Below are 27461 nucleotides of genomic sequence, written 5' to 3'. Positions count from 1 at the left end.
TGGACCAAAATCGCCAGCAGAAGCGGGGGAAGGCGTCCGTGCGGCCCGAGGCAGCAAACTGTCCAGCCTTGCCCCGTCCGTGAGAGATGAATCAGCTTCCGGCCCCGCCCCCGAGACCACACGTGACCCCAGGAGAGGGCGGGGTGGTGGTGGGCGGGACCGCCTTTAGTCACCGGCGGTCTAGCCGGCTGCCACCACCAACGCCTGTACTTCCCCAGGTTGTCCGGCCTGCACGGCGCCACCTGCCAGGTAAGCAAGTCCCTCCTCCGGGCAGGCCTCCGGGTTTGCGAGCTCGACCCGGGCTTGCGCCCCGACTCTTACTCCAGACTGGGACGAGTTCCCTGGCAGCCCCAGCTTATTCCCAGGGTTCCGGGAACCTCAGGCGGATCCCAAGCGCAGAGGCGAACCTCGGCCCTGGACGGCTCCGGCTCCCTCCGCCCCTCCCACACTGCCACGCCCCTCTCCTCCGCCCCGCCCCCTCCCGCCCTCTGACCCGGACCGCGGTCTTCTGCTGGTTCCCTCAGGTGCGCTTCGCAGAGGCGCCGAGGCCCCGGAGCCCGAGAGCGCGGTGGCCGTCGGGCCGCGTCCCCGTAGCGAGGGCCGCCATGGCCTTCTCCCAGGTGCAGTGTCTGGACGACAACCACGTGAACTGGCGTTCCAGCGAGTCGAAGCCCGAGTTCTTCTACAGCGAGGAGCAGCGGCTGGCCCTGGAGGCGCTGGTGGCCCGGGGTCGCGACGCCTTCTACGAGGTGCTGAAGCGCGAGAACATCCGCGACTTTCTGTCGGAGCTGGAGCTCTCGCGTATCGTGGCGGCCATCGAGGTGTACGACCCCGGCTCTGAGGACCCGCGGGGCTCGGGCCGCCGCCCCGAGCTCCAGGACAATGGAGGCGCCGATGCCAGCGAGGAGGCCAGCGCGGCGGGCGGGCCCCCGGCCACGGCCGAGCCGCTGCCCTCGCTGGAGTACTGGCCCCAGAAGTCGGACCGCTCCATCCCGCAGCTGGACCTGGGCTGGCCTGACACCATCGCCTATCGAGGTGTGACCCGGGCCAGCGTCTACATGCAGCCGCCCATTGACGGGCAGCCGCACATTAAGGAGGTGGTGCGCAAGATGGTCAGCCAGGCTCAGAAGGTGAGGCGCCGTGGCGGGACCCCATTCACCCAACATGCGTGGGGACCCAGACGGCCGCGGGACCTCTGACCTCTTCGTTGCCTCCTTCTGCAGGCAGAAGCCAAATGCCCACCCCGTCTAGCAGGTGGCACCAGGCTTCCTGGGTCAAAGGGCTTCTGTGCCCTACTGGAGTGGTTCTGAGCGTCCCGAAGGCAACGCATGAGCTGTGTGGGAGGAATCTGAGCTTTCCCTCACCCATTCTCTCTTGCCTTGCTCTGGCAAGGCAAGAAGCTTGCACACACATACATGAGTTTGCTGGCAGGAGCCGGGGGAGAGGCATGGAGGCTGGTCTGGAGCGCTGAGAAAATCTGCCTGCTTCCTAGCCGTGCTGAGTGGCTGGCAGTAGCTGCTAAGTTTCTCTACGTCCTTTTCTGAGTGCTACAGTGGCAGCTGCTGTCCAGGCCAGGGTGTCTGGGTGAGCTGGGTGCCACCTGTTGAAGAGGTGAGGGTGTCTACTTGGGTTGTAGTTTGCCATTTAGAGGCTTCTCAGGCTTGTGTGGATCCTCTTATCTGGCACCCACTGGGCTGGCTGTACAGTGCCCTGGCCATGGGTGACTGCTCCACACTGACCCACTGACCCACATCTTGAGAAACAGTGGACACTGCTTTCACAGACAGCCAAACAATCCAACACTGGGTGGCCGGGCTGTGAGTGAAGGTGTGTCTGATTTGACAGGGAGGGTAGCCCCACAAGCCGTGTTATATCTGGAGCAGGTCCGGCCTCAGCTGGTAGTGAGAGTGTCTCTAGCTGAGTCTGACCGCTTCACTGTCCGGGTCCACAATGGGGCAGTCAGTGTACAAGGGCAGATGTTCACCCTGGGGACTGTCCTGGCTGAAAGGGCCTGGGGAGCTCTTGGGCGGAGAGACCAGAAGTGGGTCAGCAGCTGAGAGGTGGCGTGGCTCGGGTTTCCAGCAGAGTGGAGGAGGCTCTGTCCACAGCCACTAGCTGAGGGATTCTAGTCTGTAAGTACAAACCGCATCTCTGGCCATTGTGATGATGGAGGATTGGGTGGCAGGAAGTAGGAAGGACTGAATAATCCTCTGGGCACCTGACAGTAGTTGGGAATCTGTTGCCCCTAAAAGGGCCTGGGGTGACTCCCACTTGGGGCAGAGCCCAGTCCCTTGAGAGGAGGACTAAAGGCTCTGGCTGGGGCCTGGCTGCTGTATCCGCATTCTCACAGGAAGGAGGCAGCTTCCACTTTCCAACTTGGCCTGAGAACGGCCACAGGCTCTAATCTTCTGCAGACAGAATGACATAGGGATAGTCCGTGATAGGGACAGATAGGGGTGCCTGGGGCCAAGTTGTACCCTTAGGGTTTCCTGTCCACATCCTTGGGACCATAGCTGAGATGTATCCATTCCTTGCAGACTATAGCTTCTTCGTATGCACCCAGTCCCACTCTTCCAAGGTTACTGATGGCTCCTAAGGTGGCAGCCAGGAAGACACTGATCTCAGTGTGAGCCATATCTGTCTGTGTGGCACCATTGTGGGAGACTTCCTGTCACGGAGAGGCATAGCCCTCTGCTTCCTATACCTAGAGCCTGTTCCCCACAGCAAGGAGTCTTCGAGGGGCCTCAGAGCTGACAGAGGCCATGCCCGTCTCACAGAGATCAAGGTTTGTTCACGCCCCCACTGTGCTGTCTTGGGCTAGGCCCCTCTCCTGTGGACCTGTGTGAGTTCCTGTTCCCCCATCTCCGTCTTCTGGCCCACACAATACGTGGGAAGGCTGTAATAATAGCTTCAGTGGGGTATGAGCACTTTATAATCTCAGGTAGTGTTTATCTGCCTCTTTTTTCACATGTAGAAACCGAGGCCAGACCCATTAGTCGTCCTGCCCAAGGTCACTTAGCCCTGTTGCACTCCAGGACCTACCCTGGAAGTATGGTACCTGGCAGCAGGGCAGTGACAAGCAGGACCTGGGAGGGGCAGCTGACCTGGGTGCCCTGAGTCTTCACCCTCTCATTGCTGCCTCCCAGCTTCCTGGGGCAGGCCCAGACGCCAATGGATGCTGACAGAGCGCTTTGCCCGCCTCCTCCTTGCTCCTCCCTGAAGGAGTTCTTCTGTCTTATCTCTCACCATGAGTCACCTCTTGCCCCTCTGGCCCACCTCCCCTTTTCACCTTTCACCTTGTGCCAGTACTAGGGGAACCCCAGCCTCTTAGGGTCGGGATGGGGGTTTTGCTGATTAGCCCTTTTCCATGGGGGCTTCTGCAGCATGGCTGCAAGCACTGAGTCACTCTTCCAGCAGTCAGCACAACTGACAGACCCTAGGGCAAGGAAATGACACAGCACACACTCAGCTCACGCCACCTCAGTGTTCCTGTCAGGATAATTCTGCTGCATCCTCTCTTCCCTGAAGACTGTTATGATCTGACTAGGAAGACACAGAAGTGTGGGCGCAGGCCCTGGTGCTGCCTCCACTGTGGGATTGGACCAGCCCTGGCTTCTTGATAGGCTTTGGCCATTCTGTGTATGAAGTGGACACAGGCAATGAGGACTGTGGAGGGTCCCTTTGTTCCTACCACCTGCTGCTTGGATCTGAGACTCAGTTATGACAGGGAACAGAACGGTGGGATCCCACACTTGGTTGTATAGCCCTGAGATACCAGCTTATGTTCTCTGAGGCAGCCCCTGCCTGCCCTCTTCCTCTCCTCCCCCAGCCTTAGTCTGGGAGGAGCCTTCCCTGGGCTTCAGCCGCATACCAGGGGCCTGTAGCATCACGCCTGGCCTGGGAGGGATGAGAGCAAGTGTGGCTTCCAGAGGGTGAGGCTGGGTGGGGCTGGGCCTCAGTCAGAGGATCTTCCAGTGCCTACCCTGACAAGGACTAACCCCTTACCAGCCCCAGGGGCATCGTGTGTCATACTTTCCATAAGTTGCTGTGGAGAACACAGAAGGAAGCTGAGGTGTCAGGTGCTAGCCCTCAGCTAGGGCCAAATTTATGTCTTCCAGCCAGGGCTTATGAATGGAGACCCAGAAGTTGTGTTTCTCTCCCAGGGCCACCCAGAGGGAAGAAAGTGGACCAAGTCTCATGATGCCCTATTGACCTCCACATCTTCCTTGTTAGATCCCTGCCTTCATACTCTGGAGTCCTGACTGCTGCTTGGCTCCAGGAGAATAAAGGCAGCTTAATGAGGCATTTATTAAATACCAACTATATGCCAAGTGCTGAAAAGGCACTTTGCCTGCTCTGTGTAATCCTTGCTACAGCTCCATAAAGTAGGTGTTGCCTCTATTGTCCTCAGAAGAAATCCAAGGTTTGGTGGGGCTCAGAGAGCGTGAGCACCTTGCCCAAAGCCTCAGAACTGAGAGCTGGAGGATCTGGGCTGCAGGCTCTGTACAACCACATCCCATAATGGGCCCATTAGGCCTTGCTCCCTGCCTCCTTAGCTTAGGGCAGTGAAAGCATGTTTGTAGGTTCCTGGGCTCCTAGACACTAGGCTGCCAGAGGTGAAGGAAAGCTGGCCATGCTGGGCCTAGAATGGGGAGCCACAGTTATGCCCAGTCTCCCTAGGGAGCATATCCCTCAGCGCTGCAGGCTAGCACTGCAGGCTCGCCCAACACTGGCCTGCATGCCATCCACAGTATTGTAGCAGCATGAGTGCTGTCTACTGCTGCTGTTGCTGTCCGAGTTTGAGCACACCGATTCTGCAGACAACATCCAGCAGCATGCGCCTCAGGATGTGTCCTTTTCATTCGGAGGCACATGACTGCACCAAAATAGCCCCCAACAGAGGCTCCTGTGGGCCAGGAGCTGCTTTCTGCCTGCTGTGGCAGCTCCTGCCTTGGGCCAGGCCGCACCTGCTGGGGTGGGAGCCATCAGATAGCATAATCCCAGGTGTTGGCTCCAGACTTCTCCAGGCTCCCCACCCATGGCAAGCTCCTGCATCTTTTTTTTTTTCTTTTTCTTTCTTTTTGGTTTTTCAAGACAGGGTTTCTCTGTGTAGCCTTGGCTGTCCTGGACTCACTTTGTAGAACAGGTTGGCCTTGAACTCACAGAGATCCACCTGCCTCCTGGAGTGCTGGGATTACAGGCGTGTGCCACAGTGCCTGGCTAAGCTCCTGCATTTTAATGGAGAGCCGAGATGTGCCCCATCTGGAAGGAGCCCCTCTGCTGTTCCAGGAGGGTGCCCTGCCACCTGCTTATATCACAGAAGAGACCAAAGCACAGAATGAGATGGAGCTTTGGGTCTTTGGTGTGCTTGGGCCTGGTTCCATGGAGCTCATGGTCATGTTAGTTTGAAAGGTTACTCTGAAGCTGAAGGTCACCCTTTGGGTTGAGAGAGGCCCTAGATTGTCCACTTGGCCACTACTAGGGTTCACAGCTGACAACCGCTGAACAGGCCCACAGACAGGCTGGTGCCTCCCAGGGTACACTCCATGTGGGGTGTGAGAAGGACGGGCTTCAGTCTCAGGCAGAGTCAGATCCAAGCCCAGTTCTGTTTTGTCTCTGGCAACTCCCGAGAGCTCCTCACTTCTGTCCTGGGCTGACCTCAGTAAGACTGATACCTGCTTGTCAAAGTCCAGGTGAGATTTAAGTGACCATAAGTGAGCACGAGTTGTTCCTCAGCGTGTCATGTGGTCCCACGGTATGCGGTGCCAAGCTGCGTCCAGTAAATACCAGATCTCTTCCCTCACTCCCTCTATCTTCATATCCACCAAGAGACGCATAGGGCACTCTCTCACTGTCACCAACACCCTCCATGATTCTGCAACCCTGTTTTCAGCTTCGCTGAGCCCCTGGAAGGGAGAGAAGGCTGGTCTTCCCGGCGTTCAGGGAGTCTCAGAACAGCACCCACACCCCTGAGCTCTGTTCAGGGCTTGTGGAGTGAGCAGCATGGCTTCTTGTCTGTGACTTGCTGGCTGCAGCCATCCTCTAATTGGCTTTAATGAGGCTTCCTTCTAATAGGTGGGATGTTCCCAAGCAGCAGCTGGGTTTCAGGCTTGGCAAATGACCTTGTCTCCATCCCACCACAGCAAGTAGAGAAACAGTGCTGGAGTCAGTCGAGAAGTGACCCAGGAAGGCAGGGCAGGGCAGGGCAGGGCAGGGCAGGGATGGACAGGCTGCGGCAGGTCTTTTTCAGGATAAGATGGGCCCTTGGAGATGGTGGCATGGAATCAGAGATAGGAAAGATGCATGGTCCTGCCATGGGAGAAGTGTACAGTCCTGGACTGTGACTACATCTCTGGGAAGTGTGACACTCTTTGGTTCCCTTTGTGTGAATGTTGGTGGCCTGCAATTCTTTCTGTGGCTTGGATTAGACCCCTCCACCAAGAGGAGACTCCTTACCCCACTATGAGAACACAAGATAGGCAGGAGGCTCATCTTCCGTCTCCATTCTGTACTGTGACTGAGAGAGGGAAACATCGGGCCCCCACCATGGAGTTGGCACAGCCCCTAGCCTCAGTTTCTTCACCTACACAGGGGTGCTGCTGCAGTGCACAGCCTGCCAGGGATGAAATCCTTGCAGCTTTGTGCCCCAGGCATTATTTCATCTTCAGTTTTGAAAGTTCTCTACTTCTCGGTGGACAGCTTGTTTCCACGTAATGCTCAAAAGATGTTGCTCACCGTCTCCTCTCTCACTGACTCTGGTGGGATTGTCCGCTTGGCTTAGTTCTTCCATATGCAATGGTCTGTTTTCCTTCTGGCTATTCTTGTTTTTGTTTATTTGTTTGTGTTTTTTCCAGACAGGGTTTCTCTGTATAGCTTTGGCTGTCCTGGGCTCACTCTATAGACCAGGCTGGCCTAAAACTTATAGAGATCTGTCTGTCTCTGCCTCTCGGAGTGCTGGGATTACAGGCATGTGCCACTAGGCCCGACTTCTTTCTGGCTATTCTAAAGAGTCTAATTTGCTGATTTTGGGTGATTTGGTTCTGTGTGCTTTGGCGGTTTTCCTCCTGTCTCTTCTGTGTTCATTATTGAGTCTGTGGACTTCCATTCTTATGTGAAGAAGTAAAGTTTAGTGGCTATTTAGTCACCCATGTTTCTAATCCCTCTCACTCCATCCCCTGCAGTTAGCTGAGACTCCAGCTTCCCTCAGTCAGACTTCTTGTAGATTACTATGGGTGCTGATTGCTTCCTGTGTTTCTTCAGTCTCTTTCTACTCTGTGTGACATTTAGATACTTGTTGCTGCCGTGTCTTCAACTTCACTATTCTTCTATGATATCTAACTGACTACTAATGCCAACCCAGAACAGATTTTCATTTAATGTTGGTAGTTTTTTCTTTTTCCATACCTTTCTTTCTCTATTTTGGTAGGGTCTCTCTGCATAGCCCTAGCTTTCCTAGAACTCACTCTGTAGACCAGGCTGTCCTTGAACTCACAGAGATCCTCTTGCCTCTGCCTCCTTCGATTAAAGGTGTGAGCCACTTGGTCCTGCCTCGTCAGTGAGTCTTATTTTCCCATTTCTTTTTCTGTATAGTAATTCTCTACTGAGTACCAGAAACAAAGGATTTTGTGCTATAGGCTGCTGGTGTATGTTTGTTCTTTTAAGTATTTTAGAGCTTTGTTGTAGAATGCAGTAAAGTTTCTTGGAAACAAACACTTTTGGGGAGTTGGGTGTAGGCTGTGGATGGAACCCAGGTTCTCAGCATGCCAGACAAGCCTGTGGCACTGCTATATCAGGCCCCAGCTGAACACTGTGAAGTCTTGCTCTTAGCTCTTGTTAGGATGGAGTAGAACAGGCTGTAGGATAGGAGCGGCCCACTGTCCACACCAAGCCCACAGCTGCTTCACCACATCTGGAATACAGATGCTTTCCCTGCCATCCCTGTCACTTGTCTGCCACTGACAGACATGACCATTTGGAAGAGGGAGTCTAGGCTGTTTACATGTGGCCCTTTGCAGAGGTAAGCCTAAAATTGGTTCAGGACTTCCTTGTCCACTACCTAGGCAGTGTCCTCTTACAGACCATCCCCAGACCTCATGTGTCAGAATGTCTTCTGCCCTAGCTAGGAAGACAGGAGCCTTCCATGGTCCTGTATGAGGACCATCTTTTGCTTTAGCTGCCCCTTTGGGGACTTCTTCCAGCCTTGGATGTTTCCTTCCATGAGTGGGCTCCCTAGATGCCAGCAGATTGCTTGAGGGGCCCTGAAAGCTCTCCAGAGATGGGCAGAATAAGCACATGGCCTTGGAGACGGTCTGCATGGGACACTCAAGGCAGGATGTTTTTGGGAAAGGAATCAGTGGTGTCAGGATTCTCAGGAGAGGTGTGTCAGAGGCTGGTCTAGTACCCCAATAGTATGTTCAGACCAGCTGGTTGCTCACCTGCCCCTCCTCTCTGGCATTTGTGGAGAATCTTGTCCATCTATTGTCCCACAAAAATGCTTTACTCTAAGTGAAGTTTAGAGACACAAGAGGCCTAGAAGAAGCTGCTATGGGTGTTGGGAGCCCTGGGCTGGTGTCAGCACCTGGCAAGGCTGGAGCCTATTAGTCTCTTTGAGGAACAACTACTAAACTGTCTTTCACAGACTCTGTTGACATGGCAGGATGCTCCAGCCAGCTCACATAGGCTCCACTAGGCTGTGAGCAGTGCTCTAGGGTACATTAAGGCAGGCGTTTCAGCAAGGACATCAGAAGGGACAGGCTTTTATAGCTTATCCTCCACCCCATTTCATAGATGTGGAAACTGAGGGGCCTAAGATGGAAGGTGGCTAGTACCAGGCCTTGAACACTGCAGTAGCTCCAGGGGCACACCACATGTATCCCTGAGAGATGAGTGTTCCCTGAGAATTGCCCAGTCAGAACACCCCTTGATGAGCACAGTGTCACAGTGGAGGTAGGACATCCAAACAGGTAATTAGACGGTTGTGAGGCACGGTGCTTCAGGGTCCTCTCTTGTGAGAAGGGGGGAATCTGCTAGTTGCAGCATTTGTGAGTATCTAGAGGAAATGTTAGGAGCATGACAGACATCCTAGGCTGGGAGGAATGTGAAAGGCAGGCACCGGCTTACTTCAGCCTCTGTCACTGACTGCTTCCACAGTTCCCATCTACAGCTATAACTTAACATGTACCAAGAGCTCTCAAGGAACCTTTGTGGCCTGACCATGGACAGACAGGCCAAGATGTGAGGTGCTGTGTAGTGGCGGGAAGCCTTCCCCCAGCACTACCTCACATACCAGAGCACCATGAGCACGTTTATTTCCAACATCATCTTGGACTCTAGGAGCACTAGGCAGCCTTCCCTTTCAGCGTCACCTCATATCCCAGGAGCACTAGGTAGTCCTCCCTTTCAGTATCAGCTCAGATCTCAGGCATACGAGGCAGCCCTTCCTTATCAGTATTAGCTGATAGCTGTGTAGTCTTCCTTTTACCAGCCTAGGCGATAGGGGTAGAATCCAACACCTCAAGAGAGCTAGAGTCAGCCATGGGACCATGTCAGGGATCTACCTTGGGGCATAGGTCCCAACAAGTCCATCTTGGCAGCCTGTGATTTCTGGATTGGGTCCCCTGTCCTGCTGGGGCACATCTCAGTCTGCCACGGTGCCCACAGCTTGGAACCAGCCGTGACAGATCTGGGGTGCAACGTGCTGGAGAACCTCCAGGGAGCAGTGTGCCAGCCAGGTCAGGCCTCTTTCCAGGGCAGTCCGTGAAGCTGTTCGCCTGCTCAGGAGTGGCCTAACCAAGTGGACATTGGGTAAGAGTGGCTTCCAGTCTGTGAGGTCCCAGGCAAGACCTCTGGAGCAGCCACCCCTAGCACACACACTGCCACCCAGAGGCTGTCAGTGTCTTCTGTTGCCTCCTCACTTCCCCAGCAATCTGGCTTTTGCTGAGCCTATGCTAGGTGGGAAGTTCTTGGGTCCTCCCCCATCTCACCTCACCTACCCCACTCTGCAATGCAAAGTGCTTCTTCTTCCAGTGCTGACACTGTCCTCTAGCTTAACCCTGCCAGTATCAGCCTCGTGCCCACTCGCCACCAGACAGCCCCTAAGGGATGATGAGTTGTCCTCTGAAGACTCAGGGATGCCTAGGGCGCAGCCTCCTTTCTCTCTTCATTCTGAGCAGATTAGCACCATCAGGCCCTGATGACCAAGGATTAAAGGAGGACCAGACAAGGGCCCACACTGCTGGGCGTGGGGAGTATTGACTCTGCCTCAACTTTCCTCATGACTTCACCAGCCTCAGTTTGCCCAGCTGTGTGCTGGGATTTCACCTAGCTGCTTGTGAGAGGTTGGAGTGGGGTGTCAGAGGCAAGGCTGCCTGGGACCCCCATCCCTGGGGACCCCCTTGGGTTGGGGTCCTTGATATACATTGCCCTGAGTGTGCTTGCTTCTCATGAATAGAGCCTATTTTGCTGATGAGAAAACAAGAGCCCAGAGTTACTTAATTGTTTAACTTAGGGTCACACAGCAAATCTGCTGCAGGGCCTGTCTAGAGCCTCCTCCTCTTGCTTAGGAGCTTGGACTTTTGTGCCAGATTTGCAGGAGGCAGCAGCAGGAGCCAGAGGCTCAGGAGGAGCCCAAATGGGCCTGTAGGGGCTTAGCCTGGTGAGCTCACTGTGAGTGTGCAGACCTGTCCCCAGTAGGCTCCAGGTGGCCTCATGTTACCCTGTGTGTACAGATCTCACTGAAGGAAGATGCTGAGCTACACTTATGAGCTCAGCCCCTGATAGGCCTGGGTGGATTCCAGCCCTACTGTCACAGTGCTCCAGGGACTTGTGGGACCACTCTCTATAAAGCCCTTAGGCACTGTTAGCCAGTGTGAGGGAAGGGGCGTTGTGGGACCACTCTCTATAAAGCCCTTAGGCACTGTTGTTAGCCAGTGTGAGGGAAGGGACGTTGTGGGACCACTCTCTATAAAGCCCTTAGGCACTGTTAGCCAGTGTGAGGGAAGGGGCGGTAGGGAGCTGGCATCTGAATTCGGAACATCCCTGGTCTGTGACTGTATTCTGCGGGGGGGGGGGGGGGAGGACACAGGTCCTCACTGTGAGTGCTACATCAGTCCTCTGGTTGGCAGGGAACTGAGAACTGAGGCAATTGGTTGCTTGGGCGGACTAGGTGTGGACAGATGTACTTTGACCCTGGAGCCTCACCCTTGGGCTCAGGAGAGTGGAAGTCACTTGTGATGGGCATAGGTGTTGGCAAGAGACCAGAAGAGCACATGCTGATGTGGGTGCTGTTGGGTCCATATGGGTGTCCTGCTGAAGTCCACAACAGCGCAGCACTCAAGGAAGGTCCCAAGTTGGTGGCCATGTCATCTGCTGGCCTCTTCCCCACTGTGGCCACATTTGGTTTGCCTCAGCATCTTCAGGAGTCAGAAAGGGGCATGTGTCTTGAATTTGATTCAGGAGGACGTCAGTGGCAGCTTCCTGGGGCTGAGTCCCTGGCTGTGCTTACTGGACCTTCCTGGTGGCAGCACCAGTCAGTGAATCCTAACCGGGTTGAGGAAGGAGGCCCCAAGGACCAGCTGTACACATGGAACTGTGACAGACCTTACCCCTGATCATGGTTCACCAACCTTCTGCACCCTCCTGACATGTCTGCATTCCTCCCTGCACCTTCCACCGTGAGGACTGCTGGAACTAGGGTTTTCACAGGCTTTTGTGTCATGGGAACCGCAGGGGTGCTGCTCTCCTTGCTGTGCTTGTAAATCACCAGTGTCTTCCTGTTCTCAGGTGATAGCTGTGGTCATGGACATGTTCACTGACGTGGACATCTTCAAGGACCTGCTGGATGCTGGCTTCAGGAGGAAGGTGGCTGTGTACATCATTGTGGATGAGAGTAATGTCAAGTACTTCTTGCACATGTGCGAGCGGGCCCGAATGCACCTGGGGCACCTCAAGGTGAGCTGTCTTCCTTTGCTTGGGCAGCTGGAGGGCAGGAGTCATTCAGCCAGTCAACAAACATTACCTCGTAGACAGCGCCTTATATATATATACCAAACAAGAGTTCAGTCATCCTGGAGCTTTCTGCCAGGTGGTCACACAACTTGAATGCCCTGAGGGATAAGATATTTACTACCTCCAACAGACAGATAAGACAAACACAGATCTTATGCCTTCAACCATGTGCCAGAGTGCCTGCCAGGTACTGTGTTACCCATGCCACATAGTTTCCTGTCTGTCTGCATACCTCTGGTACAGGTGTGTGCTCACTGCATCCACAGGCAGCTCAAACCTCACCTGGGGAGCTCTGACCCCCAAGAAGGCCTTCACTGGGCTAAGCCCCAGTTTGTCGTCAGTTCCACAGGCTGGCATTAGGATCTGGCTCAGACACAGGAAGCACCCTTATGCCAAGGCCAGGGTTGAAGTGGACTTGAGATGCCTGAGCTGTTGTAGGATAAATCCTTTCGGCCAAGGAGGCACATTGGAATGGAGTTGGTAAGAGAAAGCCAATGCCTGGATCTTCAGCTTCCCATTGCTCTGTCTGGGATCTTGTTGCCTGCTGCTCTGGGCTCCAGGATTTCACTGGTCTGATGGGTAGATAAATCGGTGTGGCTAGGCTCTTCCGCTAAGACCCCTAGCATTTGGCGTCTTTCTCAGCTGTTAAGTACAGCACTCACATACACCCGAGTATAGAGAAGTCTACAGAAGCAGCTGGTGCTTTCACAGCATGCTTGCGACTGCTCAACACACTTTCCATGGTTTAACTTCCTTAAACCCCTGACAATTGGATGAGTCTGTCATTCCCATTTTGCAGATGAAGCAGTAGAAGCAGGTGCCAAGTGTCACTGCCAATAAACTAGAAATGAGGGCCAAGTGCCCCAGGCTGGAACACAGATTCCAGATGGTCATCACACAGGGCTGGTGACAGTGGCCGGGCTTGGAACCTATAATTTGTCAGCATTTGTCAAGGCCCCCTGTGGAGCCTTTCAAGTGGGTGTGAGTTCTCTGCTGTGCTACCAGTCTCTAATTTTCAGGGACTTCTTCATGTGGTCTCCAGGTAGGGTGACCCCAAGCCTCACACCTGCCTGCCATGTAATTAGCTCCTGGGAATGGTTCTGGGGTGGCAGACAGCTCATGCCAGAAAGAACCATTGCATAGAAGTTCAGAAAAGGTGACTTGGGACTTGGCTGCCCTGGGGGCCACCAGCAGCTCCAGGAGCTCCAGGAAAGTCTCCACTCCTTGCATTTTCCACACACTGGTGAGGCTTAACATGTATGTCACTCTACCTATCACCCTCATAGGAAAGGCAGACAAGAGCCGGGGCCTGTAGATACTCAGGGGCACCCTCACCCAGGCTGGCTGCTTGGAGAAGCTGACCCCACAGTGTCTGAGGGCCTGTCTCAGTAGAGAATTCTTGGTGGCTGCACAGTCTGGGGTTTTCTGAATTTCAGGACTTGAGAAGCAGTGGAACTTGGCCCTGTTTGTGGCTCTCTGCCTGTGGCTTTATGGGGGTGTCTGAGCCAAGGCACCTGTTCAGACTAGGTTCCCACAAGGAAGATAGGGAAACTGAGGTCTAGGGGAAGATATAACTTGTGCCTAAGAGCAAGCAAAAAATCGGCTTGACGGGGACAGTGCAGACCTGTCTCTCAGAGTTTTCTGGTGCTGCCCATATGGGCTCTCTGCCCACTGCCCAACGTGGACTTGGCACCTAGAGTTGCCTGTGGTGAAACTTCAGGATAGTAGCTGTGTACACACTAAGGCTGAGCAGGTGTGTGGCTGCTAACCCGGGGTTAAGGCAGGGACTGTGGGAGGCCTGTCCCATCCCACTGGTAGTCTGGGTCTGGGCCTGTTTCTGGAGCACTTTCTGTGCTGGTAAACCATGGGCTGCTCTCAGCCACCTACTGCCCTGTCCCAACCCTGCTCCAACCTGCTCAGAGCCAGCAGGCCCAAGTTACAGGGAGCTCTGGCAGGGTCACCTTTGTGACAGTGGGTATCGGGCACCAGACTGGGAAGACACCGACTGCCCTGCACCACACCATAAGCAGGTGTTGGCTCTGGCCTCCACTGCTTATGTGGAAAATGGGCCCATCTCCATGCCTTCCCTCAGGCAGGCCTATTTCTAAAAATAATCTATTTGTTTTGATTTTATGTACATTGGCGTTTTGCCTGCATGTATATCTGTGTGAGTGTGTCATGTCCCCTGGAACTAGAGTTACAGATAGTTGTGAGCCACCATGTGACCATGTGGATGCTGGGAATTGAACCTGGGTCCTCTGGAAGAACAGTCAGTACTCTTAACCACTGAGCTATCTCTCCAGCCCCTGTCAGAGCTATTGTGCAGAGCACAGGAGACTGTGGTGGGCATGCTTGAGACAGAGGTTTCTTTGGCCCTGTGTGGTTAGGGATAATGCTCTTAACATGCCCCAGCTTTGTTCTGAGTGCCAAGTTAGTAGTCTGGTAGAAGGCATCCTCTCCTGCCAGCAGTTATGTTAGTCTTAGGGCTGACCCTGTTCCCAGTCCCCACATAAAGGAATTCATGTACACAGCCTCTTCTAATGTGTGGGCCTCAGCTGCTTCAGGGACCACAGTCTGCTGGCCCCAAAAGCAGTAAGGAAAAGAATCCCCAACATTACAAACGAGCAATGAAAAGAGTACCATGGGCCTTGAAAAGGCCTTATCCCTTTGACTTTATCCCTTCCCAGGCAGTGACTAGGTCATATATGGGGTGACCCTAGTGCTGAGAAGTACCCGTGAACCAGTGGGAGCCAAGCCAGAGCTGTGAAAAACCCATCAGTGCGAAAAGCTCCTTGGCCTGTGCAGGCAAACTGGAAAAACCAGCAGCCACCTGAGCTGACTACATAGCTGACAAGCAAGAAAATACTAACCACTGACAGCCGTGGGAAGGCACATGGTGAGGATGCTTGGCTGGGCCAGCTCTCCAGTCTCCACTGGACCAAAGAAGGGGAGGAGAGGCTCAAAGCTGTGTCCTGCCATGCTTCAGCTGGGATTGTTGGGAGGTTGGGGGGTGGAGGTGGGCTAGGCGCCAGCCGCTATCTTTTCCTAAGTAAGCTCAGGCCCTTCCTTCTATGGTTAGGCCTGGGCCACTGATAGGTAAGGATATACGCCAAGGACTTGTATCTGAGGGCAGAGGGGTCCACCTCACTGCACTGGTCATGAGTCAGGGCACTATTGGCATCAAGTAGGTAAGGCAGGGCTGTTATTAAGCATCACAGTGTCTATGCAGCCGGACGGTGACCTAGCCCATCATGTCAGTCATCCTAGGGGAAGGGCTAGGAGTAATAACACCACAGCCTGGAACATGTGCACATGTGCCTAAGTCCCAGCTCACAAGGGCCTGACTTCCCACCGAATATCATGTCTGTCTTTGAGTCAGGGTCAGAGGTGCTGGGTGAGCTACAGTTCTGCCTCCTACCCCAACACATCTCCTTGCACTTCCTGTGATCCAGGCATGGCTGACTGATGCCTTCACCCCTGCTGAGGTGAGCAGTGTGATCTGCTACATCCTGTTGAAAGACTAAGACTCATCACCTCTCTTGCTAAGTCCTCCAGGCTGGCCACAAGTGTGGCTGACAGTTATGCTTTCCCTGGACAGTCCAGCTATCCCGGATGTGCTGCAAGTTTGTATCCCAGTGTGTCCCCAGTGAGAACTCAATCCCTTCTACAGCTCCCTGCAGGCCACTCAGCCCTCAAGCTGCAGCTAAGGGAGTCGAGGTGCAGAGAGGCCCAGCCAGTGTCTGGCACCATGTCTGGAGTCACATAGTCCAGAGTTTCAGAATGCCTAGGCCGGCTTGATGGAGACCAGCACAGTGTACCCCAGCCCTGTGTCCTCCACAAGCACTGTGGGCCAGAGCAGCCTGACTCACCTCCACTTCCTGTCCTGCCCCACCCAACTCCACTGTGCCTCATGGAGGTCTAAAAGAGTCTAAGGACCCTCCACCCGCCTGCCCATCCCCAACTAGGGGCACCCCAGGACCTGAGACAATGCAGCTTTGTGGGATCCTCCACCTCTGCTCACGCGAGCCCAGACACCTGAGACATTACCTCATCTGGGCCAGGCCCATTGGGTGAGGCTACCAGGAACAGGAGGCAGAGGGTGGGGGGCCTGATGCAAGCCCCTGCCTGCTGCCCAGCCCTAGTGGTAGATGAGCCGATGGGTTCAGTGCCAATCCCCACTATGTAGAAAGGGAAACTACAGCCTAGAAAGGGCTGTTTCACATCACACGGTAGGTCAGTGGCATAACACAGGCCTGCCTCTCACAAGGGTGAGTTGCTCCAAGGTAATGGCTTTCCGAGCCCTTCAGAAAGACAAAGCCAGCAAAGGGTGAGTAGAGACAAACACCAGCAAAAGAAGTGTGCAGGCTGGTTGCCTAGGTGAGGCACATGGCCCCAGCACATAGAGTGTTGGATGGTGAGACCACAGGATGACACAGGTCTGGGCTGTGGTTGGCACAGGTGACAGGGAAGGCTTCTAAGCTCTTTGTTCCAACCTCTGGTCCCTGAGCATGCAGTGTGTTAGGTACAAAGTCACGAGTGCTAATTGTCCTGGACCCTGGCCAGCTTCCTGCTGAGTTGGCTGTCGGCAGGCGGGGCCAGGTGAGCTTGTCCCTGGAAACAACTTATCTGCCTTCTAGGCCGGGCCTGACAACAAGACAATTGTTCACCCCACAGTTGGGTGGACATCATGTTGGGACCCACCCAGGGGCCACCCCTGCAGCTTCTGTGGATAGTACCGTGGGCCACCAGGGGAGTATGAGAAATAGGGAGACTACAGTGGGTGGCACTCGCTCAGGCCACCTCCCTTGTATTCACAGACTTCCCTGTTCTCTGCCTCCTGTGCACCCATTCATTCGTACATCCTCCCCACATGCTAGCTAGTACTGCTTTGGACATACAGGTCTAGCTTGTACTCTCTCTAACCTTCCACGGCTCCCCCTGCCCACGGTCGAAGTCACGTCCAGCTGCGCAGACAGCCTGCTCTTCCACTGCCCAGCCTCTGCATCCTTCCCTTGGGGTGCTTGCTCTCCTACACCAGCCTTTCCTGGGAACCTCCCAGCCCCTACCTTCATTCACTCCTCTGCTTCTGACCATTCCAGGTTGTTGTTTTGACTCATCTGCTTCACTGCCACCTCCACAGTAGCATCCTTGTTCACTGTCATCCTTGTCTGCCACTGAGGGCTGCAGCAGGGGTCAGTGAACAAATGAACATGTGGGCAGTCAATAAACCGGAACCATTGAGTGGGTGAGGGAACAGATAGGCAAGTCACAGCTCAGTCTGACAAATACTGTGTCACCAACCAGTGTCTGAATCCAGGGCTCTGACAAGAATGAGATTCCCACTAGACTCCCATCAGAGGAGTCACTGAGTGGAGCAGCCAGGAAGTCCTGCTGAGAAAGCCAGATGGAGCCTTGGTGCCTACATGTTCTGCTTTGGGAGCCTCCGCAGTCCCTTATGCCTAGATTTCAGTCAGGTTTTCCTTGCCCCCTGGGTCACCTGTATTCAGCACTGGGTCCTGTAGCACCTAGGCCCTGGATGGCTCTGGAGGTGCTGCGCTGACGAGAAAGGCCCTTTATATGTTTAGGACCAAGGGAAGGCCAGCAGTTTGTGGCTCTACTTTCTCTTTGGCCAGGACACTTTCCTTTCTGGGCCTCTGTGAGCTCTTATGGGCTCTGAGTGCCTTCCCCAGCTGGCTCTAAGCCAGGCTATGTGGTAGGAACTGAGGTTGACTCTTTATGAGACCATTCCTGGAGCCAGACTGTGTCCCATCTCCAGAAAAAGAGTTTTCCCTGAGTGCCTTCAAAGGAGCCTGCTCAGCAGGGTCAGTGACATGGGAGAGGCCTGTGGGTAGTCTTCCTGGAAGACCCTGGATGTGAGAGTGTAAGGCCCAGGTTCCGTTCCCCATTAGCCGGCCCCACAGTCCAGATACACTACCCTTCTCCACTTAACACCTCACTCCCTACAAACGGTCTCCGGGCTCTGGGCAGTCTGCCGCCCCTGCCTGTGAAATCAATGCCTGTAGTTGTCTAATTCTGCCTCCCTGTCTCCCGACACAGAATCTCAGGGTACGCAGCAGCGGGGGAACCGAGTTCTTCACACGGTCAGCCACCAAGTTCAAGGGTGTCCTGGCTCAGAAGTTCATGTTTGTGGATGGAGATCGGGCTGTGTGTGGCTCCTACAGGTGATTCTCCTCTGGGACTTGGGGAGGAGTTGCCTCTGGTTCCCAGCCCGTTTCTGCCCTTAATCCCTGCATGTGACACGCTGGTTATTCCAGTTCATTGCTCCCAAAACTGCTGAGCTATGTGCAGGTCTGAGTCCACCCACTGTCTCTGGAGGCAGGCAGGGAAGACTTTTGTCCAAGCAGGCTGTTGTTCTATCCCACACAGTCACTGGCCCAGGGCTAGGGTGGGCTAGGTCATGGTGAATTTGCTCAAGACCTTTGGGAAGTCACTGTAAGAGCCATCTCCAAAGCCAGAGCTAGCTCTGTACTGTCACAAGGCAGGGTAGATTTGCCAGTCACTCCGATCACAGCAAAGATATCAGTGACAGTTCTGGGTGGTTCTTGGTACCCGAGGCTGCAGTGGGCATCATCATGCTGTCTTCATGAGTCCAGTAGAGCCCCAGGGGCTTGCTGGAGAAGAGCCAGACATAGATTCCCAGACTCAGGTTTGATCCCCCTAGCTGCACCCCATCCCAGTGCCACCTATGTTTTTATCCTAGGGCCCAGTGGCCAGTCTGACAAACTCCAGCTGGAGTAGGTATGCACTGTAGATGTCCACTGTCTCTGGGGCCAGGAACACTCCATAGGTCAAGGAAGCACACGTGCCCTGTGCTGACCTCCTGTCTTGCTGTTGTGTTGCAGCTTCACGTGGTCGGCTGCAAGGACGGACCGGAATGTGATCTCTGTGCTGTCTGGGCAGGTGGTCGAGATGTTCGACCGGCAGTTCCAGGAGCTGTACCTCATGTCCCAGAGCGTCAGCCTCAAGGACATCCCCATGGACAAGGAGCCAGAGCCGGAGCCCATTGTGCTGCCGTCTGTGGTGCCCCTAGTACCCACGGGCACCATGGCCAAGAAGCTTGTCAACCCCAAGTATGCACTGGTTAAGGCCAAGAGTGTGGACGAGATTGCCAAGACTTCCTCTGAGAAGCAGGAGGTTGCCAAGCCTGCAGGGCTGCGGGGCCCTGCAGTGGCTGAGCGCCCAGGGGACCTCTCTGAGCTGCTACCACCTGTCCACCCGGGGCTGCTCAACCTGGAGAGGGCTAACATGTTTGAGTACTTGCCCACGTGGGTGGAGCCAGATCCAGAGCCTGGTAGTGACATCCTGGGCTACATCAACATCATCGACCCCAACATCTGGAACCCTCAGCCCAACCAGATGAACCGCATCAAGATCCGTGATACAGCCCACGCCAGCACCCAGCACCAGCTGTGGAAGCAGAGTCAGGGGCTGCGTCCATGCCCAGAACCCTGCCCTCCCCCAGCACCCAGGGAAACCCAGGGTGTGGTCCCAGCCGAAAATGGCTTCCCCCAGGGGAACCCCGAACCACAGGCCCCTGTACCTAAGCCCCGGACAGTCCCTGTGGCGAGTGTACTTGCTCAGGATGGTAGCACTATTGGTTGTGCTTTGGATACCCCAGAAATGGAGACACCCCCAAACGGGATGGACCCCAGACTATCCAGCACAACCAGCCAAAGCCAGGCCCCACTACAGCGACAGTTATCTGTGACCCAGGATGACCCCGATGGCCTGGAGACAGGACTCCCCAATGGGCTCGATGGAGAAGAGGATGATGACGATGACTACGTGACCCTCAGTGACCAGGACAGCCTCTCAGGCAGCTCTGGCCCTGGCCCCCGGCGACCCTCAGTGGCCTCATCCATGTCAGATGAGTACTTTGAAGTGAGGGAGCGGTCAGTACCTCTCCAGAGGCGCCACTCAGAGCAGATGGCCAATGGACCAGGCCACCCACCTCAACGGCAGCTGAGTGCCCCTCATGTAACCCGAGGAACCTTTGGTGGTCCCCTGAGTGGCCCCCTGTGGGCCCAGGGTTCAGGCAGAGAAGACATAGATGCATCAAGGATGCAAGCACAACGCCCCGTGGACAGGCAGGCTCAGGTGGGTCTGGTCCCTCATCCCTAGGTGTTCTGCAATCACCCCAAGAGCCCCAAATGCCCATGTCCTGCGCCATTGTGTCCCTGGCTCAGTGAAGCCCCTTGTTTCAGACAGAGATGAAACAAGATGGGAGACAAATGGGAAAGAGGAGAACCATCATGGGCCATGTGGTTGGCTATTAGTAGGTTGGGGACTCCCAGTGCTAGAGTCTCAAAAAACAAAACTTAAAAACCACACATTTCCACAGTCCCCTAACTCCCACGCACCCAGAGTTACAGGGTCTGATACATCCTACCAGGTGGAAGGTACAGACCCTAGTTTGTAGAGAAGGTGTAATGGGTGGTCACGGAGATGTTCCTTTGCACTCACAGGGTCACGCAGTTATAAGTTCTCCTGTCTGGACCTTATGCTGGACCACCTCCCTGTAGATTCCTTTGTGTTTGTAAGGACAGATCCTCCCTCTTCCATGTTGGGCAACAGCAGATCCCTCCTTTGTCAGCTAGTGGCTTCTGTAGACTAAATCCTTAGAGCCCTGGGTGCCCTGCTGCTGCTGCTGCTGCTGCAGGTGTGGACCCAGAGCCCATCCTACCTGGGAACAGTGCTCGGCTGATCATGCCTGGCATGATCATCAGGCCCATGGGCAGCATCTTCAGGTAGCTGGCTAGAATGGAGCCTGCCTTGGCATGGTTCAGGTTCCGGGCAGACAGGGACCGTTGCACGATGACCTGGGATACAGAGAGAAAGAGGAGGCTGAGCCTTGGGGATACCCATCTCAGCATCTCCTCAGTGGGCCTCATGAGGTGACACAGATAGATGCAGTGTTATCCCTATACTCACCTGAGATGACCAGACAGTGCCAGCGCAGCTGATGCCCACCAGTGTACTCACCCCTTCTGCTGGACTTTTCCCAGAGAAGCATGGGTTCCCTGATGTTTGTCAGAGCCAAAGGGGCCTGGGTATGTTGGATTCACACACATTCACACACACACACACACACACACACCTCCTGGACCCTCCTGACCCTCCTGAACACAGACATCCACATAAATCCTGGGAACAGAAGTTGATAATGACTGTATGACAGGCAGAGTCCTAGGCCCTAGACTCAGGGAAGCCTGCACCTCTGGAGTATTAATGGTTGCTACATGCTGCCTGAGACCACCAGCCCCTCTGAGGACCTTGGGCAGATCCTGATGGCCTCAGTTTCCAGATCTACAGGATGGGGTAGGCACATGAGTAGATGGCATTTGTGTGAGATCCCTCCTAGATCCAATATTTGATTCTGCTGTTAGTTTGAACATTTTTTCTGTTTTTGAGACAGGGAGGGTCTTACTATGTAGCCCAGGATGGCTTGGAACTTAACTTTGTAGCCTGTTCTGGTCTTGAACTCAAAACAATCCCTCTGTCTCAGTCTCCCAAATGGGATTTAAGGTATAGGTCACCACATCTGGATTTGGTTCTGGAGGAAGTGGAAGGTTGGGGTGTATCTCTGTGCCAGTGCCTTGCTGCCTTGTGGGGCCAGCAGAGCCTGTGGGTCCCTGTTTAGAGCAGGGGTTCTGATGGTGTAGCTTCTTCAAGGGGTTATGAAAGTGTAACTCTGGAATGTGTTTTTCCTGCGCTATTCCATTGATTGTCACCTGACTCACAAATAGGAAGTATGCTCGCTTCCTTCATGTGTGTATGCTAACGCTGGTCCTAAGCAGCTGGCCCTGTGACAGATGCTCCTGTTACCCCAGAGTATGTGTGAAATGAGAAAGGGACAGGGGTGACCCTCACTGCCCAGCTTGCTCGTCTCTCCTGGGGAGGCCTACGCTCCCATCCCTGGCTTGGCCACTTCATCTTCCAGGCCTGTGTCTCCTCATCCGAACCACCCAGCTACATATGGCCTCCTTGGCGTAGGAGCAGCTGGGCTTGGCTCCTCCAGGCCCTGGGTAACCAGGCACTTGCTGAAGTTCATAGCTGTTTTCATAGCTGTGGCCATGGCGGAGGATGTTGCTGACCAACAGGAAGACTGTCCACCTCTTGCCACATGTATCAGCTGTGCGCAGAAATCTAGGAGCCTCCTGCACTTACAGGATCCCAGGAGGCATTCCCCTCTGTGCACCCTTCTGCTTTATACCCAGGGACAGTGAGGCCTGGGAGGGTTGATGGCAGAGACCCACCCCTGTGTTTCATTTGCTATGGCCTTTTTTCTTTTCTTTTTCTTTTCTTTTTTCTTTTCTCTTCTCTTCTCTTCTCTTCTCTTCTCTTCTCTTCTCTTCTCTTCTCTTCTCTTTCCTTTCCTTCTCTCTCTCTCTCTCTCTCTCTCTCTCTCTCTCTCGACAGCATCTCATTATGTCACCCTAGTTGACCTGGAACTCTGTAGACCAGACTGTCCTTGAATTCACAGAGATCTCCTTGCCTCTGCCTCCCAAGTGCCAGGGATTAAAGGTGCGTATTACCACGCTCAGCCTTTCTGATGACAAAATGGTCACTACAGGTGGACCTGTAGCTAGGGAGAGGCACGAAGTTCAGCATGTGAGGTAGAGTTCATTGAGACCCTCAGGTGACAGTGAGCTCTATCTCTTAATACCAAGGCCTGGCATCCTATAGCAGACCCAGCCCAAGGTGAGGCAGGGAGTCAGGGCTGGTGCTGTAACTGCCTAGGGTTAGCAGGGACCGTCCTCAGTATCCCTGGTGACCCTTTCTAGGCCTTTTGGGCTCCTTATCTGCACTCATCCAGCCATGAAAGCAGGATGAATGCTGACTCATTGGCCTTCATGGGAAGTGCTTCCAAATGGCACTCTACCCAGAGATGTGGGGCTAGGCTGGGCCTGCCCAGTGGGTAGGGAATAGGTGGCAGGGATTAGGGGCCCATCTACTACCATAGCAGGCCTTCCGGGCTGCCTTTCACCCTCCTGGGTTGGCCTTCAGTCCTCAAAGGAAAAGGCCTGAAAGGCCTGGGCAGGAGGTAAAGGCTACATGAGAGCCTCTGGCATCTGGGGTCCCAGAGGAGTGCAGCCCTGCTTGAGAACCACAGGTTACCAAGCAGAAATGAAGGCCCTGCCTCCAAGTGCCTCTGTCACCTCCTAGTATGAGAAAGCCATGCGAAAAGTTTCTCTGCTTCTCCAGGGCTGCCTACAGCCTTCAGGAGGGGCTGGGCAGGCATTGATCGAAGAGAAGGGAAGTGGCTTGTCTGAGGTCATCTGGAGGATTCATGATCAGGAGAGGTCAGAATTATCTCGGTTCTCATCAGACATCCAGGCAGAAGCACAGCCACCCACAACCTACTCTGGTCCCTCCGTCCATGCACAAACCACAAAGGGAAGAATCATTCTATATTAGAGATGAGGAAACTGAGGCTCTAAGTGGCTAAGCCCTCTGGTGAGTGAAAGCAAACCAGGCTCTGTATAGTCTATACAACAAGAGTCCTGTTAGCCACCCAGCATGCCACCCAAGACTTCACTCTCCTTTATCTCTCCAGGGCCAGCAGTTCCACCGACATGGAGGTACTACCTCAAGGACCTCAGGGCCTCCACGCTTCCGGCCTGCTGCTGATGGTAGCCAGAGCTCTTCCAAGAAAGCAATCCCAGCCACAGCAGGTCCCCACCACTGGCAGCCCAAGGGTAGCCCAACATCCCGAATGCTGCCAGATCCTGGGAGCCCAAGGCCAACCCGAAACACTCGCCTACGAGCGGAGCTCAGGGCCACTGAGGAACGCCCGAGTCCCTTCGGAATCCCATACTCCAAATTGTCCCAGTCAAAGCACCTAAAGGCCAGGGTGGTTGGCAGCCAGTGGGCCCCATCTGACTCCAAGCGTAGGGCCCGAGACCACAAGGAACCCTAGCAGCCCAGATGGACCCCAACCCCGCCCCAGAGGGCAGCAGTTGGGGGAGGTGGGCGATGTTGGCCCTCACCTGGTCAGTGCACCAATACCAGGTGGCCATGATGGTCAGTCCAAAGGTCATCCCAGTCCACGGGAGGTCTCCTGTGGATGGGTCCCGGAACATATGCATGGCGTCTGCTCTCGGCAGGTGGCAGGTGGTATTGGGGATGGTCCTGGAGGGGATGGCCTGGGCATATGCTGCCTCCAGCTGCTCATAACCACCAATCTCGTTGAAAGCTGCAGGGGTGGGTGGAATGGGTTGGTTTTGGGTCGCCCTAACTCCCTGACTCCTACCCTCATCTCACAGATAACTTCATGCGTCAAACTGGAATCTCTACCTCACCTTGCCTGTTCTAGGAAGGGCTGAGGTTAAAAAAAAAAAAGGTGAAACAGAGTATTTTATTTGTATTTAAAATAATATTAAATGAGCATTTTGCACATGGGCCCACAGTGTCCTGTTGGCCAGCAGGAGTCCTGGCTAGTCTTCAGAAGCCTGCTGGCTCAGGCTGGGGTTCTCTGCCAGTCTTTGTACTGGCCCTTCAAGGAGGTGGAAGTGGTTTTCTCGGTATTTGAGTCATCTAGTATTGAAGCCATGACCTGAGCTTTTGAAGGCTGTGGCTTCCAGAGAGCTAAGACACTGCTAGCATTGAGGCCCCCTCCTTCCAAGACACAGGGAAGGGAGGCAGAGGCTCCTCAGAGCCTTACAGAAGGCCTAGCAGGTAGGGCTCAGGCCAGGGGTCTTTCCTCTGAGTCCAGAACGTGTCCTATCTACCTCAGGGTTGGGTGGTGCAAGGCCAAGCTCTGGCCTGGCTGTCTCTGTAGTTCCCTGTCCTCTCATCCAGCTGGTGTCTGGCCATTAGGCCCCTCACATGCAATAGGTTCTGGAGACAGGCTGCTACTCTGGGAGGAGCACACCTGGGTGTAGGGCAGCTTCTGACATCTCCAGGCCCCCATTCCTAGCAGGGTGTGGAGCTGGGAGCCTAGGGTCCAGGCTCTATAGGCCAGGGTCTATTTCACCAGGCATCTGTGAGGAGGCCCAGAGGTGGCCTGTGCCACAGGGTCCCAGGCTCTGAGCTGAGGCTTCATCCTTAAAGCCACCCCCCCTTGAAACCTCTTTCCTCCCTCCCTTCCCTGCTGTCTCCCTCCCAGGGCGTGAGTAGAACGCCCCTGTCTGTTTCTAAACTAGTGTTACCTGTCCAGCATACCTCCTTCCCTGCAGGCTTTTGTCTGGCAGGAGACATCACCTCCTGGGACAGGACTCTGACATGACTTTAAGCACTGGAGGAAACACCTCAGCACTTTTGTGGTCTGCTAATTGTGTGCCTGCCCAGCTGCCTGCTGCGGGACTGCCCAGCCCTGAGGGAGCCTAGTCAGTGCCTCCGCACTGCGCCCCTGTAGGCAGGAGGGGGCAGAGCCCGTCAGCCTAGGATGCCCGCAGTGGGGCAGATAATTGGCCTAACCTTAAGAGCTCCTCAGGGTGCTAGGACAGCCCACCAGCGCCCAGCCCCCAGACCTCACCTTTGACAGCCAGAATGACGGCGCCCACCACCATGATGACCGTCTGCAGCACATCTGTGTATATCACAGTGGCCAGGCCCCCTGCCAGGAACAAGGTGCCGGAATGAGTGCCCCCTCCCTGAGCCAACAGAATCTGATGGGCGTCACTAGAGCTGTTGGTGGGGCTCTGTCCTTGCAGGTGGGTGAGCTGCACCTAAGTACCTAAGCAACCAGTTAGCCAGGCCCCAGCTCCCCACTCACCACCCATGAACTGGCCACTCTCAGGGGGTGCCTGTGCTGCCCATCATCATCCTGGCTCCTTGCCTCTGCTGGGCTGTCAGGATCCGTACCTGCGATGGTGTACAGGGCGGTGATGGCGAGTGTGAGGATGGTGGACAGGTAGAAGTTCCAGCCCAGGCAGATCTGGACAAACAGGGCTCCCGCGTACAGGTCAATCTGGGGAAAGCAGAATTTGGCAGAAGTCAGGTGTTACAGCGAGATACAGGGCTCAGAGCCTGGGTGCTGTACTCACTGGCTTTGTGGCCTGGCCTCATCCATGAGTATGGTTGTTTCAGGGAAGAGGAATAGAGACCCCCCCAACCCCAGCTGTTCACTACCTGGTGGGGTGGCTGAGGGTGGGAGAGAGAACTGGCTGTGGGCAGCTGTGTGTCATGTTCAGATTATGGCAGATGTTACTGTCACAATAAAATTCTAAGTGGCCAGTGCCCACCAGAGAGCAGTGTTGTCATTGAATTTAGCCCCTACCCAGGGGACATTAAAGAGCCCTGTCCCCTCAGTTTCATATGGGACTGTGACAAGGAGGCACCCAACTTGACTCCAGAGACTCAAAGAGATGAATAAGCCTCAGAAACAGCTTCTTATGCTCACCTCCCCTCACACCTCTCCCTGATGCCTCCTTCCTACGGTTAAGAGACCTAGGCATCTGGAACTCTAATCTGGTCTTCCAGGTGACTGCTGATGCTTGCATTTGGGTGTGGGTGTAAAGGGGGCAGGGGGGGGGGGGCAGGGGAGGCAGAGCGTATAGGTAAAGACAAGGGAGAGGACAGCCTTCAGCTTGAGCAGAAATGCATCTCAGAGGAGAAAGTACTCTTGAAAAAGCTGCTTAGTATGACTGAAGAGGCTGAGGCTCAGGGAGGGAAGAGACTTCTCGAAGCCAGGTGCCTTCCGGATGTCTGCACCTGGCATCATCAGGTGAGGCTTGACTAGGAGGAAGGGCGGGTATGGCAGACCTCTGGAGAGCCAGCTATTCCTGGGGTCCCCTTCCTGGATGTGGCCACTCACTCCTAGCACTGTGCGACACCTAGGCCTCAGCTTCTGGCCCCCTGGGCCTGGGACTGTGCCCTCAGTTTCTCATCTTCCAGGCTCCCCATCCTGACCACAACACCACACCTCCTCCATGGTGGTTCTCCTGCCTTTCATGGGAGCACTTGAAAGAGATTGGGGGGCTGATGGCAGAGGTATGGGGTAGGACCCTGCTCATCATCCAGCTGGAGTCTCCTGTCCAAGGGAGACCCAGTGGACACTGGTGAGACCTGCCTGAGCACCTGCTGCCTAGCCTCCATTCCGACCTGTACCAATGGAAGTTAATAGCTGTGGGGACCTAGGGCTGTCCTGTGTCCTGTGTCTTATGCCTCTGGACAGGCCACCTCCCTCCTGGGACACCATGGCCCTTCTCTGTTAAGCAGGGCTCCAGGAGCAAACTTGTTTCCAGCAGCCAGCCAGAAACCCTCAGCCTTCTGTCCCTGCAGCCTCCCTGCCTGTCACTTACTAGCCCAGCATTAAAGGTCCAGAAGATGAGGGCCCTCTCTGGGACTTCCTGTCCTTTGTGCTGCCTTTACTTAGTGGTCTGGGGGAAGCCACAGAGTCTAATCTAATTCCCCCAAACACAGGTGGGGAGATGGAGGCCAAGAGAGTGGAGGAACTTGCCTCTCACAGCAAAACCCCAGAGACAGAGCCG

At 54.8% G+C, this 27461-nt stretch overlaps 2 protein-coding genes across 2 annotated transcripts in view; one reads left to right on the top strand and one right to left on the bottom strand.

The window, feature by feature from the left end:
- The window catches only part of Slc5a10 (solute carrier family 5 member 10), a 47296-nt gene that overhangs the window by 10487 nt on the left and 9348 nt on the right, over nucleotides 1-27461 (bottom strand). The window contains exons 6-9 of the mRNA XM_021639181.2: nucleotides 25834-25939; nucleotides 25505-25585; nucleotides 24018-24223; nucleotides 20711-20846 (exon numbers count right to left, since the gene is read on the bottom strand). Of these exons, the coding sequence (XP_021494856.2) occupies nucleotides 20711-20846; nucleotides 24018-24223; nucleotides 25505-25585; nucleotides 25834-25939 (529 nt within the window). The remainder of the gene's footprint in view (nucleotides 1-20710; nucleotides 20847-24017; nucleotides 24224-25504; nucleotides 25586-25833; nucleotides 25940-27461) is intronic.
- Nucleotides 29-26217, top strand: Fam83g (family with sequence similarity 83 member G). Its single transcript, XM_021639180.2, has 6 exons — nucleotides 29-249; nucleotides 525-1130; nucleotides 11782-11949; nucleotides 18064-18188; nucleotides 18870-20124; nucleotides 23585-26217. Exons 2-6 carry the CDS (start codon nucleotides 606-608, stop codon nucleotides 23945-23947), a joined length of 2436 nt encoding a protein of 811 aa, XP_021494855.1. The 5' UTR covers nucleotides 29-249; nucleotides 525-605; the 3' UTR covers nucleotides 23948-26217.

This window comes from Meriones unguiculatus, chromosome 11 (genome assembly GCF_030254825.1).
Source record: "Meriones unguiculatus strain TT.TT164.6M chromosome 11, Bangor_MerUng_6.1, whole genome shotgun sequence".
In the NCBI taxonomy this organism is placed as follows: domain Eukaryota; kingdom Metazoa; phylum Chordata; class Mammalia; order Rodentia; family Muridae; genus Meriones; species Meriones unguiculatus.
This window is presented reverse-complemented; position numbering and strand designations above follow the sequence as displayed.